Consider the following 13,600-nt stretch of genomic DNA (forward strand, 5'->3'; position numbering starts at 1 on the left):
AGACCCTGGTTCAACCCCTGGGTGGGGAAGATCCTCTGGAGAAAAGAATGGCTGCCCACTCCAGTATTCTCACCTGGAGAATTTCATGGACAGCAGAGCCCCGCGGGCTATAATCCATAGGATCACAAAGAGTCGGACACGACTGAGAATTTCACACTGACACTCATAGGAAATGATATAGTCAATCCCTTCCATTACATCACTTTTACTTGAAGCAAAAGGTTAATTTCATAAACTGTACCTGAAGACTTCTTGGAAATAGTTTGAGATGAGAACTTTGCCCCAGTATTCCTACATGTATTTTAAATAATCCAGTATCAATCCCCAAATGAAAAATCCTAAAATTTATCACTTCACATCCAAGTACAATTAAGGAGAGATTTAGAAAAAATACACATTTGATAGCCAAAATAGTTATTTATTAATAATTTAAGGTTTTACATTCTTATAATAAAATTTCAGCTCAGAACTTTATACCATGAACATATGGAGCCACTTGTCTCCTTCCTTCACAATCATATGCATGTCGCCTATCGAATGAGTACCCATGCTCACACACACACACACACACACGCTTCCAGTTTCACACAAATTGTTTTTTAAAAAGGAAAGAAACCAACCCAAAATATTGCATTTGAGGTGACACTCCCTGAAGAATTTTGTACAGAGGTAAGATACTGTTTAGCACAGCTGAAGTTTCAACAACAACAAAAAAAGTGAGCCCATGATTTTGGTGTCTTTCCAAGATATCCCCTTTGAGACAATACAAATCAAAATATTTACAGAGATAAGGCAGAATCAAACTACATTAAGGAGAAAAAAAGTCACAAGGAAGATATATGAAAGAGACTGAAGACTGCACCATAACAAGGTCTCCATGATCATTCAGTGTCCATGAAAATGTCATTCAGAATTGGTAACGTTGAGCATGCTGCAAATATATCCTTTGGATTCAAAAAGAGCAAAAGTTTCCATTGTTTTTAAGTGGCAAACTGCTCTTTCTCCCTTTGGATGATTTCTTTTAAACCCATCAAAGGAAAAACACAGTTCAAACAAACACTGTCAAGTGATTTAAGATCAAATATTTACAATAATCAAATGGAATATGAGATTCATTTGATTGATTATTTATTTTTGTTTTTCTTTTTTTTTTTTTTTGCAAACTGATACTACAAATACAGAGCTGAAACCTCTCTTTGGCTCCTCTATATGCAAAATTGAATCGGTCTTCACTGAAGACAATATAGAATCAGTTCCAGATGCAAAAGAAACAGTCATACAAGGCCCTAAAGAACACATACTCCTACCCTACCATTTGGTCCTACCCTATGTACCTGGAAGTCCTCGAATCCCAGTCCCTGCAGGGGTAGGCTGTACACAGGGGTGTGGAGCAAACCTACTGCCTCTATCTATACAGCAGGTCCTGTTCTTCCAACAGGAAGGGAGCAAATCTCTCCCTTGGGAATAACCAATGCCATACGTGGTAACCTTGTCTAATACAGACAGCTGGTGTCCTGTTGACACCTGGGGCCACATACAAAGAGAGCAGCCTGGCTGATGCTGCTAAGAGAAACTGCTAAAGATCGACTGGACACATCCCAGCGGGGGGTGCCCTTCACGTGGATTGCAGAGAGTCCACCTGGTAGACATTCTGGTTGGAGGGGGTGGTGAAATAGAGCTGCTGTGTGGGGACGCGGTTGTCACAGGGGCTGCTCAGTCCCAGCGTCCTCTCGAAGTCCAGCAGCTGGCCCATGAAGTTGAAGTTGGGGGAGATGTTGGATTTCTTCATCTTCACAATGTCATAAGCATCGTTCATCGACAGATTGAGCTTCTGCATAAGGTAAGCCACAGTCACAGTGACCGAGCGGCTGATGCCAGCTAAGCAATGCACCAGGACGCCACAGTTTTTGCCCCGGGCTTCATCTGTAAACAGAAAAAGAAAGGGAAAAATATCAGTAGACCGAAAATCCCCCTTTGTGAACGATCAGTCTAAAACCTGAGTAATAATAATACTAAAGATTAAAAAATAATTGTGTGTGGCAGCTGAGCCCTGCAGGCAGCAGAAAATGTATCACTGGGCTAAAACATGTACACTGGGCACAATTACATATTTCAGATATTTTCTGAAAAGGGAGCTTTTGTATTAAGTTTCTGCCAACACAAAACCCCTTAATGTGTGCATTCTTTGCCTCAGCATGTGAATACCAGAAACCCTGCAATATGGTCGTGAATGCCTTTTATACAGACAAGCAGACTGCAAGGGTCTATTAAATTATTCTCCAACTGTTGTGCAGCGAACAATGGAGGTATTCAGGCATTTCAGAAAAGAGAGAGGGAAGTCACAGGGGACAGCCCATTAGGAGGAACAGGATGTCGACATGGCCTGAAAATGAGTTCCTTTGTAATAGGAAATGCATTACAATGCCTGGAGATTCGCTTCTCCAGGCTTTCAGCCCACAGTTCTTCCTGCTGGGCTCAGGTTACCCTCACTGTCTCACTGTGAACCGGTATCACAGTAACATTTAGTTGGATTACAGCATCTCGCATTCACAGAGCTTTCCAACAACTAACTTGGTGTCCTAAAACAACTCCCAGGTCGTTCTTTTAAAATTATTAAGTCATGCTAGGATTCCTGTTTACCAAGAGTACTTCTACCGGGCCCTCCTCCAGTCCAAAGATGGTGGGAAAATCCTGCTGTCTACTTACAAATGGCCCCTCTTTCAAACGACTGGAGTCAGTCAAAACAACAGACAAAATTTGCAATACACCTGTGGTCTGCAACCTTGTCAAAAGGCACTTTTTTTTTTTTTAAGGAAGAAGATATACCAGAATCAAGAACGGTCCTGGAACATTTGAGACCTGCAGTCCCACAAATTAGCAAGCAGCGAGAAAGATGAACAGCTTAAACTCGAAGAATGGTGAGGAATTCTGCGTTTAAAAGTCTGAGCAAGAATTGTTCATTAGTCTCACCTATGAAAGAAATGGCCTCAGGGAAAAACTGGGACAGGTTTTGGCTCCAGTGATCCGAGATGGGGATCTGCTTGTATTTGAACTCTCCTGCATTCTCAAAGAGATTCGGCAAGTTGGGGGTGACGTTCAAGATGTACTTGATGCCAAACTCCTCCAACACGTCCAGGTTGGTGGAGTCCTTGGCACAGCCCAAATAGAGAAAGGGCAAGATCTCCACAGGGAAAGAAGGCTGACTGTTGGACAGCGGGCTGCCATCCGAGTCCGTTGCACTATTGGGGTCTCGGTCAAGGTCAGACTCAATGTCCGAGGAGGAGTCGGAGCTGATCCGCAGGCCCCCGAGCCCCAGCACTGGCAACGGTGGCGAGCTGCTGCTACACGAGCCGTCTAGATTGGTCTCGCAGTGCAGGGCGAACTCGGCTTGGAACTTACTGAAACCACCTGCCAGGAGGAGAAAAACAATCATGTAACCCGAGATCCCGTAGTAGTTTTCACAGCTTTGAGAGCCACAGCCGCACGCATAAACACACCACAGAACCCTACCAACCCCCCCCTACACGCGAAACTAAATGTAAGAGAAAGACACTAAATGTGCACCCTTGGGAACAGAACGAACGGGCCCGCCCACCCTGGGAACCCTCATTCTTTTGAATCCGGAAATGAACAAAATGGCAACTTTTCTGAATATCTTGAAGGGCTAGAAGGTGCCAATCTGCACCACAACCGTCCTGCAAAATCTGAATCAAAAACCGAACGACAGAAAGTAGGGAAAGAACATTTCGGGTAGGAAGCAGAGGTGGTTAGAAAGAAATGGCCCAAGAGTGCGGCCGGAAGCGGGCCGGTTCCTCGCGGGCCAAGCTCGTGGGTGCCGGACGCACGAGGGTTCGCAGCCGGGGGACAGGCAGACAACCCCTGGCGCAGCAGTGGGTTCAGAAGCGCCGGCCGAGCGCCCTGCCTGCAGCCCGCAGCTCGGTGTCCTCCGCCTGGCCCCCCTGCGCGGAGCTCCCCGGCTCGTACCTTCCAGGTAGAACGCCCGGCATCCCTCGTCCTTGAGCTTCTTGAGCAGCAGCCCGAGCACCGACTCGCCGCCCGTATTCTCGTTCCAGTCGCTGCTGCTCTCATCGTAGAGCACCACGGTATCGGTGCCGCAGCGCCGGGTGAAGCGGTCCCGGTCCTCGCCGCGCGTGAATAGCGCGCGCACCGGCAGGCTGCCCTTCTGCAGGCGCCGCAGCATGATCCCTGGAATGGCCACGTTGATGGCGGACTCGATGTGGGACGACTCGTACAGCTCCTGCGGCCGGCAGTCCATCAACAGCAGCCGCTCGTTGCCCAGCTCCAGCTGCTCGTTGAGCCACGCCACCGTCTTGCTGATCGCCATTTCCGACGCGAAGGGCACGGGTCTGAGCGTATCTATCATGGGGGTCGAGCTGCCGTAGAGGGCGGGGTGCCTATCAGACGCCCCTCGGGGCAGGCAGAGGCCGAGCGCGCCGCGGGAAGCCGCCGCTCTCGGAGCGGGGTTGGAGTCCACCTCGCCTTTCCCAAGCCGGGATAGCGGTTGGGGCAGGCGAGACCGAAGTAAAGCCGGCGGTTCCCTCTGCACCCGGCTGCAGCCGCTCGTTCTCGGTGTCAATGAATCTCTCTGAATGAAGCTGCCCAGACAGTTTTGTTCCTCTAGGGTGAATGAAATCCAATTAATTCGGACTCCGTGCTACTGAGAAGGGAGGAAAGAAAAGAAAAGTCCAGCGGCTCCTAATCCCTCCCTCCAAGACTGCACCTCAAATCCACCCGGCCGTCTTTCTCCTAGGATTATTCAAACCTCGATTGCTCACTCTCTCTTGGCCTCGGCGCTCGCACACCCCCTGCGCAAGGCAGCTCCTCAATGGATACAAACAGCGAGCGTCTCAATGGATACATTCTCCGGGCCAGCCAATGAGCGCTCTGCGGAAGGGGCTGTTGCCGTGGGGACGGGCCGGCTGGAACAGGTTGTGTTGATGAATTGTTAATGAGTTTGTCATTCACAAAAACGGAAAGGAATTTCCGCTCCGGATAAGCCCCAGTGCAAACAAGCTGCAACAGCGGGCTCCGCGGGAGGAAGGAGAAAGAAGAGGAGGCGGCGGCGGAGGAGGAGCAGGGCACACAAACCAGGGCACTTCAGTTGTCTCATGTTTCCTTCTGTTGAGAGTTCACACTTCGCGTCGGAACTTTTGCGCACAAATGGTGCAATTAGCGGGCACAAAAGCCCTTGTTCGCGACGCCTGTGAGCGCAAGCTAGCTTTAGAGAAACTTGTGCTGACTTTTTCCCTTTTCTTCCTTTTAAACTCATTTGCACTGGAGTTCACCATTGCCCACCCCACCCCGCCTTAGGCAGTGTGTGTGGCGTTTGTTTGCCAGTTTTAAAAGCCCAGCTCTGTTTGCTCTGATGTTCTTTTAGCCGAGGCTCTGTTGGGGCTGGTAAACTGCCTGGGCTTTAGTGACCGATGAGGTGTTAAATGCTAATCCAACATCTTTTGAAACAAACCAGGATTTTGTTGAAACATTTTTAAGCAAGCAATCAAATGCTTGGAAGTCCAGATAATAGGAAGCAAGCCTTTTTTTTAAAAAACGGCGTTTTAATTAATTTTTTAAAAACCAGTGGAGACTGCCGGAACAAAGTCGTTGGGCAGTCTGATGCTTTTATTTCTGGGGCGGTGTGGGGCGTTATAAGCCATTGTTCCGGGGATCCAAGCACCCCCTCCCCGGTCCCCGCAGTCACCCACTGCGCGCTGGGTGGTAGTGCTCGTTAATCATTTCTGAGCAGCGAGCTCAGCTTCCAGACACAGGAGCCTCCCTGGAGGGGCTGCCTGGACGCGGTGCACCCGGGCACGCGGAGCCGGGCCGGCTGTCCCCACCATCCGCAAAGCATGGGGAAGTCCTCCCGCAAGGCCTGCAGGCTGCGGGGGCTCAAGTGGGGCTCGCCGATTGGTTTACTGTAGACCGAGGCATGTCAGAATGGAGCCACCCCGACAACCCGCGCCGGGTCAGCCCCTTTCTTCGCGGGGCAGCAACCCCCTCCCTTGCAAGTCGCCGGGCACTGGCAGAACACTGCCCCCTCCTGCGCGTTGCGCTCCCCGTGAGCACCCGCCGCCTCCGCAGCCCAGTTCAGCTGGCGCCGAGCCTCTAGGGACCCTGGGGACCGGTGGGGGACCGAGTGCGGGACTTTGGGCTCCAGTTCTGCCTGGGGCGGGTGTGGGGCGAGGAGTGCGTGCCGGGTCCCCTGCTCCAGAGGCGACCTGGGGATTCTGGGGAATGTCTCGGCCGCGCTGCATAGCCAGCAGGTAATTGGGGAGGTGCTGGCCAGACCAGCGATCCGCGCTCAGCTGGCGTACCACGGGGTGGGGCGGACTGCCGGATAGAGGCGTGACGGGTGGGGGCCGCGGCGGCGGCGGCGGCGGCGGCGGCGGGGAGGAACACTCCCAGCGCGCACAATCATATTGTTATATGAAAGTACCCGAGCCTGCTGCTCCCGAGCGGAAAACCACCTGTGTGCGGCCGGCGCGGCGCGCAGGGGGTGGAGGTGGGGGGTTGCGGCCGGAAGGCGCGGGCCCCAATCCGGCCGCCCCTCCCTAACCCCGGGCGGAAAGAGGCCGCGCATTGTCCCGTCGCCGCCGCCGCCGCCGGGGAGGCGGAAGCGGAGGCAGCGGCTCGGCTGGGAGCGGCTTTTCCGAGCGCCCTCGCGGCGCTCTGCGCCCACCGCGGATATCTCCGGGGGCACCTGAGGTCGCGGGGTCTCCCTAAGCTAGACGCCCTGCACCCACGGGCCTGCCTGCTGACGCCCCCGCTCCAATTTGCATCTTTAGTCACCCGCCTCTTCCCTGGTTTGGAGAATGTAGGCTTAAAAAAAAAAAAAAAAAAAAGGCGGCTGCTAGGCCCAGGTTGCCAATTTTGGAGCTTTGCTGCGGTCGGGCCGCCCCTGGAGGAGTGTGCTGGGAGAAGGTGGGGTTGCAACGCTTTTTGGCTCCCTGCGCCTTTTTTGGGCATCTGGTGGAACAGAACTCGCATGTTTCACTGGATACCATCCGGTTTGAGCTGGAGGAGGCCTGCGCGGGAGGTAACGCCTCCGACCCGCCCCCACCTGTTGCTGATGTCCCTTTCTGTTAATGGGACCTGGAGGCCAGGAGCCGAGAGGCAGGATACCCTGCAGCGGAACTGAGACGTGCAAAATCTTTCAGCCCAAGCCCTCCAACAGTAAAGGCAGGGAGAGAAGTTGATTTCCATTTAGCCATTTAAAAAGTGCAGTTACCTGAGCCTAGGCATCAATTTGGGGTGATGGTTGCAACACTTAAACTTGAAACATTTAGCTTTGCCCATGCGTCTGAACCCTTCAGTTCCTCTCTAGACATTTTATAGAATGGCCTTCTAACCGGTGGGTCTGAAAAAGTGCGGTGTTAAAAAAAAAAAAAAAAAAAGGCGAACTCCGGGAGTTGGTGATGGACTGGGAATCATGGCGTGCTGCAGTCCATGGGGTCGCAAAGAGTCGGAGACGACTGAGTGAACTGAAGTGACTTGAAAGAAAGGGCCCCTGGGGTGGCGACGGCCCGAGTTTGAAGGGGTCCGTCCCCACCCCTTCCTAAATGTGCGACGTTGATTATATCCTCTACCTTTTTAAGCTGTAGTCTTCCACGTTGGCATAAGGAAATTGATAGAATCTCTGATGATTGAAAAGGTAAAGTGAGATGCCCTAAGACGTTGTTGGTCTGTCATTAAGCATTGGTATTATTTTGATCTTTCTGAATTTGGAACCTGCAGAATGGACCCAGTCCTTTCCATCCCAATGATGCTGTGTGAGGCCTAAGAGCCCGCCTGGAATTCCCTAGTCTCAGGAGAAATCCTCTGAGGAACTGCGCTAAGCAGTGTAATCCATCGCGATTCAGATGTCAAGAAAAGCACATGCTGTGACAGACCGGCACCAAAATCCTTTAAACCAGTTAGATACAAAATAAACCCAGCTACCTTTCTAACTTCTCCCTACTGCTCCCCTCTTAAACACTCTGTACCCTATGCTGATATAATTGAAGTAATAGGGGTAATGGGCATTTACCACACATTGGCTGCTGCTGCTGCTAAGTCGCTTCAGTCGTGTCCAACTCTGTGCGACCCCATAGACCGCAGCCCACCAGGCTCCCCCTTCCCTGGGATTCTCCAGGCAAGAACACTGGAGTGGATTGCCATTTCCTTCTCTAGTGTATGAAAGTTGAAAAGTGAAAGTGAAGTCGCTCAGTCCTGTCAGACTGTTAGCAACCGCATGGACTGCAGCCCACCAGGCTCCTCCATCCATGGGATTTCCCAGGCAAGAGTACTGGAGTGGGGTGCCATTGCCTTCTCCGCCACACATTGGGCATGGTCTTAATTTGTGTGTTTACATACAGTATTTCCATTAGTCTTCAGAAAACCCATGCAAATTATTCCTGTTTACAGAGATTAAGGAGTTTGCCTGAGGTCAGAGGGTAGCAAATGGTGGGGTGGGGATTTGAGGTCTGACTCTTTACAGACCCTTAAGGATTACCATGTATCCGTATTAGAAGGCCTGTGGAGACCGCACCCACCACACTTCCTTATTCCTCCTGAAGTTTGAAAGAATCAAGGTCTGCACTTGAGAACTGAATTTTGGCCACCAGGCTTTTCTGGGCTTCATGTTTTATGTTGCTCCTTCCCCACAGATGTCAAGGATCAAAAGTCAGGCTCATTTCCTTCCTGCTCCTTTTCCATCCGGTGGTTTTCTTTTTCTTCATCAGTCAACCATTCAATAAATGCGCGTCTAGCGTTCTTAGCGTGTGTCCTGGATGCTTATCCTCACAGCCACCATTACTGATGTGTGTTGGTGTAGCACCCAGGACCTGAGTTCAAATCTTAGCTTTGTCTCCTAAGTAATAGTTTGACAGAGGAAAGTCATTTAACCACTCTGGGTCTCCATTCATTCATTCACCCATTTATTCATTTACTCTGGATTCCAGGAAGGCAGTCGTGAGTAAAACAGGTAAGAATCCCGTCTTCCTGGAGCACACGTTCTAGTGAGGACAATAAACAAAATAAATAATTATACAGCATATTAAAAAGGGAAAGTGCTACAGTGAAAAATAAAGCGAGTAAAGGAATTCAGCAGTATGTAAAATGGGGAATAGTTAGGCCCGCCCTGAACGACTGTGAGGGTTAGGGACAGCCAAGATGACGCAAAAGGCACAAAGTAGGTACTCAATGGATGATGCTTTTTAAAATCACTGCTACATTTCTGCATAAAGCTGGCTGGCTGTTGCTGATTATCCTGCTTTGAATCTCATTCTGGCCCTGTTGCCAGGGCTCCCAGGAAAAGCTCTCTCAGGAGAATTCCAGTGACTGTGAGAACCACAGGCTTCTTTACTTCTGGAGGCCTCAGTTCCCTGCTTAGGGTATCAGTCACATATAGAAGACTGTGTTTGAAGGTTACAGAATATGGCCAGTCATCTCTGCTCCGTTTTCACAAGGGCACAGAAACAGTTTCATAGATCCTGCTGTCCCTCTGCGTGTGTGTTTGTGCATGCAACGAGCACCTGTGCTGAATTCTTCCTCGTATTTCCTCCTGGGAAGTTCCTTAAAATCTTGTGGCTATAAACGTTTGCTTGGTTATTGGAGAAGCATTCCAACTTGGCAGGAATTTTCCTGCATTTGCGAACACTTGTGATTTATGAGACCTAAAAGGGTTGGTACGACCTTTAATCTTCTTGGAGTAATCTCTGTGAATACAGTGACATTTATTAACACATCATGTGAAAATAGTTAAACAGATTTTCACCTAATATGGAGAGCGTGTTTTGGAAGATCAAACTTAAAATGGAGCCTTCTGGCATATCCAGGATTTGGTATTTTTAGAGGTCCTGGGGAGGCCCTCAAAGTGACAGTCGAGTGAAGTCAGGCAGAGAAAGACAAATATCATATGATAGTGTTTATTTGGAATCTTAAAAAAAAACCAGGTACAAATGAATTTATTTACAAAGCAGAAGTAAAGTCACAGTTGTAGAAAACAAACTTACCATGAGGAAAGGGGAGGGGAGGGATAAATTGGGAGATTGGGATTGACATATACACACCACGATATATAAAATATGTAACTAATAAGAACCTGCTTTATAGCACAGGAAACTCTCCTCAATATGCTAATGATTTTTTGAGAAAAGAACCTGAAAAGAGTGGATATATGTATATGTATAACTAATTCACTTTGCGATATATCTGAAATTAACACATTATAAATCAATTATACTCCAATAATTTTTTTTTAAGTGACAGTCGGTGACTTTCAGGACAGCTAAACCTCAGAACAGAATTTAACTGCATTTGAAAAATATGTTTGAAATAATCTGACTGTAAATAAAGGGCATATGGGTTCACAAGGGCTTCCCAGGTGGCACAGTGGTAAAGAACCTGCATATTCACAATGGAATATTACTCAGCCATTAAAAAGAATGCATTTGAATCAGTTCTAATGAGATGGATGAAGCTGGAGCCTATTATACGAGTGAAGTAATTCAGAAATAAAAACACCAATACAGTATACTAACGCATATATATGGAATTTAGAAAGATGGTAATGATGACTCTATATGTGAGACAGCAAAAGAGACACAGATGTAAAGAAGTCTTTTGGACTCTGTGGGAGAAGGCGAGGGTGGGATGATTTGAGAGGGTAGTGTTGAAACGTGTATATCATCTTATGTGAAGCGGATCACCAGTCCACGTTCCATGCATGAGACAGGGTGCTCAGGACTGGTGCACTGGGATGACCCTGGGGGATGGGATGGGGAGGGAGGTGGGACAGGGATTCTGGATGGGGAACACATGTGCTCCCATGGCTGATTCATGTCATTGTATGGCAAAAACCACCACAATATTGTAAAGTAATTAGCCTCCAATTAAAATAAATAAATTATATTAAAAAAAAAAAAAAAGAACCTGCTTGGCCAATGCAGGAGACATGGGTTCAATTCCTGGTCTGGGAAGATCCCCTGGAGGAGGAAATGGAAACCCACTCCAGTAGTCTTGCCTGGGAAATCCCATGGACAGAGGAGCCTGGCGGGCTGCAGTCCATGAGGTCGCAAAGAGTTGGATGTGACTGAGCACACGCACAGGAGGTTCACAGACGTATGCTGAGCTTTCCTGACAGGTGCCTCAAAAAGACAGCAACTTATGTCAGAACAGCAGGAACTGTACAAGAAGCCCAAATCTCTGACGATAGGAAACCCAGGTAATATACAATGATGGGCTGTGCATGGAGAAAACCAAAGGGAGTTTCAAATACGAGCACCAAATTAAAATACCATGACTGCAAATCCGGGTTTGCCAGCTTACCGCTTCCAGTGTGGCAGCTTTGTGCAGCTTGCCCTAGGGTCAGCAGCAGGGAGCTTATTCAAGGGTCTGCAGGATCTTACTGAAGGCAGGTTAACAATTTCCCCAGACAGTGCAGCACTGAAGGGAAAGGCGGGAGAGCTTAGATGGTGACTGACAAACAGCTAGAGTTCCAGAGTCACGGCCACAGTCTCGTGGAGGGGGCAGACGGAGCTTTCCTGTAAAAGATGGCGCTTCCTCACCTTGCCGGAATGATACAGCCTGAAGGAAGATAGGAACTCCCGTGAAGTTCAGACCTTGACCCCAATCGGGCAAAGCTTCTAAACCTTAGGTCTTTATCATCTTTCGCCTGTTTCTGTTTCTCATCATCTGATGGAATGCCCATTAATGTACTTTCTGGATCCCACAGAGATTATATCAAGAATATTGAACGTAACTTTGTAAACTTGAACCTAACTTTGGAATTAGTTTCTAGTAAGGAAATTCACGTAAAGCAGTGTTGATTTCTTCCTTCAGAAGCTTTTGTCCTTTTCCTTCCAAGGGGAAAACATTCATTGATTTTTCCCTCTCATCCTTTATCAATTTTTGAGGGGGGCCCCCCTGTGTCGCATAGCATGTAGGGTCTTAATTCCCAGAGCAGGGATTGAACTTGCACCCTCCACAGTCAAAGCACTGAGTCTTAACCACTGGATCACCATGGAAGCCTTTCCACTTACCCTTTATTTTCATAAAGTAGGAAATGTAAAAGCACGTGTAAATACATATGGTAGAAATCATCAGGACTTTGGCGTCTCTACGTCAGCAGTACAGCCAAGTTCATTTTCTGTTGGTTTCTTTTCAGTTTTCTTTTTTGTTTTGTTTTGGGAAAGCAACGATGGCACTTTGCTTCCCCTTGTACTATTTCCAAAGCCTCAGCAAGGATCTTTGGTGAGAAATTAGGCCTTCTGGGGAGATGAGGCCTTATATGTACTCATCTTTCCAGAACCTTCCCTGGCCTAGTCATGGGGCCTCATGTGTGAAGGACCCTGCACACTGGCCATGCTGTGTCTACATGCGGAACATTTGCCTTGCACCTCCTTATGTGGGCCGTATTTCCCCGGGAGACTTTTTTCCTCATCTTGTGTTCCTTTATTTATGCAGGTGTGAGCAGTACAAGTAGTTGTTGTATAAGAGAACTAATTATTTTTCTAAGTAGGTACTATTTCCTGCCAGCCTGTTTTTGCCAGCAGTCAATGGAAACGGCTGTGTGTCCACAACGCAAGGACTGCTTTAGCTCCGTTGATCACATGTAAGAACTCACTGATTCCCCAAGAATGTATCAGTGGAACTCCAGAGGCCTCCAATCTCCAGTCTGCTCCAGTCCTGCTTTGGGCCATTTGGTGAGCTAATTACAAAAGTTGTATTTGGATAGTCCATGAAAATAACAACATAAAGCTACAATTGATGCTACATCAAGCTTTGTACATGTTCAGTCTAACTACCCTGGTAATTCTGCATAACAGGAATACTGTTATCACAGTTTTATAGTGGGGAGGGCTGGCCTCAAATATCAGATCATTACCGTGGAATTCAAATACCTCAGTCCCTTCAAAGCTTCTTTTGTACACCTTACTCCCTGCCTGATAAGAGTGACTTCATACAACCTGTCATAAAAGAGCAGCGTCTACTGTTTTTGTTCAGTTTGATCTTGCAGGTCAAGACTGGAAGTTCTAGAGTCAGACCAACTTGGATTCTAAACCTTTCTAGCATGTGACTCTGAAGGACATCACATAATTGTCCTATACCTCAGTTTCCTTATCTCTGAAGGGAGGGAAGTTTATCAGAGGACTATTGTGATAAATGAGTTATATTTGTAAAGGGGTTAGAATAGTCCCGAAGCAATACTAATTCATTGATAGTTACGTGTTTTTATTATTCACACACACACATACAGCTCTTAATAAATGTTGATTGACCTCTCTGAAAAGGGATCATATCATGAGAAACAATACAGTGTCAGTTCTGTTCTTAGGAATAGAAAGAAAAAAAAAAATTCATGCAAGATTCTTAAAGAAAAATGTTAAAGAACAGAGCCCATTGCCTTACCACCCCTCTTAGTGGCTATTGTACGCAGCCTAGATTTCAAGGTGCCTAGAGATAAATAAATAAATAAATTGGGGATAAATAAATTGGGGAGCTTGGGGACATTGGTTGTCTCAGAGGGACTTCCCAGCAGTCTGGGACTGCAGCAGGCACTCTTCCCCTCCATCTCTGATGGCTCACAGCCATTCCCATTGCC

At 48.0% G+C, this 13,600-nt stretch overlaps 2 protein-coding genes across 5 annotated transcripts in view; one reads left to right on the top strand and one right to left on the bottom strand.

Moving 5' to 3' along the window:
- Positions 1–397: 397 nt before the first annotated feature.
- On the bottom strand, positions 398–4,848 carry DUSP6 (dual specificity phosphatase 6). The gene is made up of 3 exons (XM_086403780.1): positions 3,985–4,848; positions 2,971–3,408; positions 398–1,923 (listed from the first exon to the last, which is right to left on the bottom strand). Exons 1-3 carry the CDS (start codon positions 4,382–4,384, stop codon positions 1,616–1,618), a joined length of 1,146 nt encoding a protein of 381 aa, XP_086259906.1. The 5' UTR covers positions 4,385–4,848; the 3' UTR covers positions 398–1,615.
- A 148-nt stretch (positions 4,849–4,996) lies between these two features.
- The window catches only part of LOC147371375 (uncharacterized), a 63,624-nt gene continuing 55,020 nt past the window's right edge, over positions 4,997–13,600 (top strand). For all 4 annotated transcript variants that reach the window (XR_015164804.1, XM_086403783.1, XM_086403782.1 and 1 more), the window contains exon 1: positions 4,997–6,281. Coding sequence is in view for 3 of the 4 variants with exons in the window: in XM_086403783.1 (XP_086259909.1) it covers positions 5,956–6,281 (326 nt within the window). In the remaining variant the exon portion in view is untranslated. The remainder of the gene's footprint in view (positions 6,282–13,600) is intronic.

The sequence above is a fragment of the Bos grunniens genome, chromosome 5, assembly GCF_055505025.1.
Source record: "Bos grunniens cultivar Pamir isolate PY7600 chromosome 5, Bosgru_T2T1.0, whole genome shotgun sequence".
In the NCBI taxonomy this organism is placed as follows: domain Eukaryota; kingdom Metazoa; phylum Chordata; class Mammalia; order Artiodactyla; family Bovidae; genus Bos; species Bos grunniens.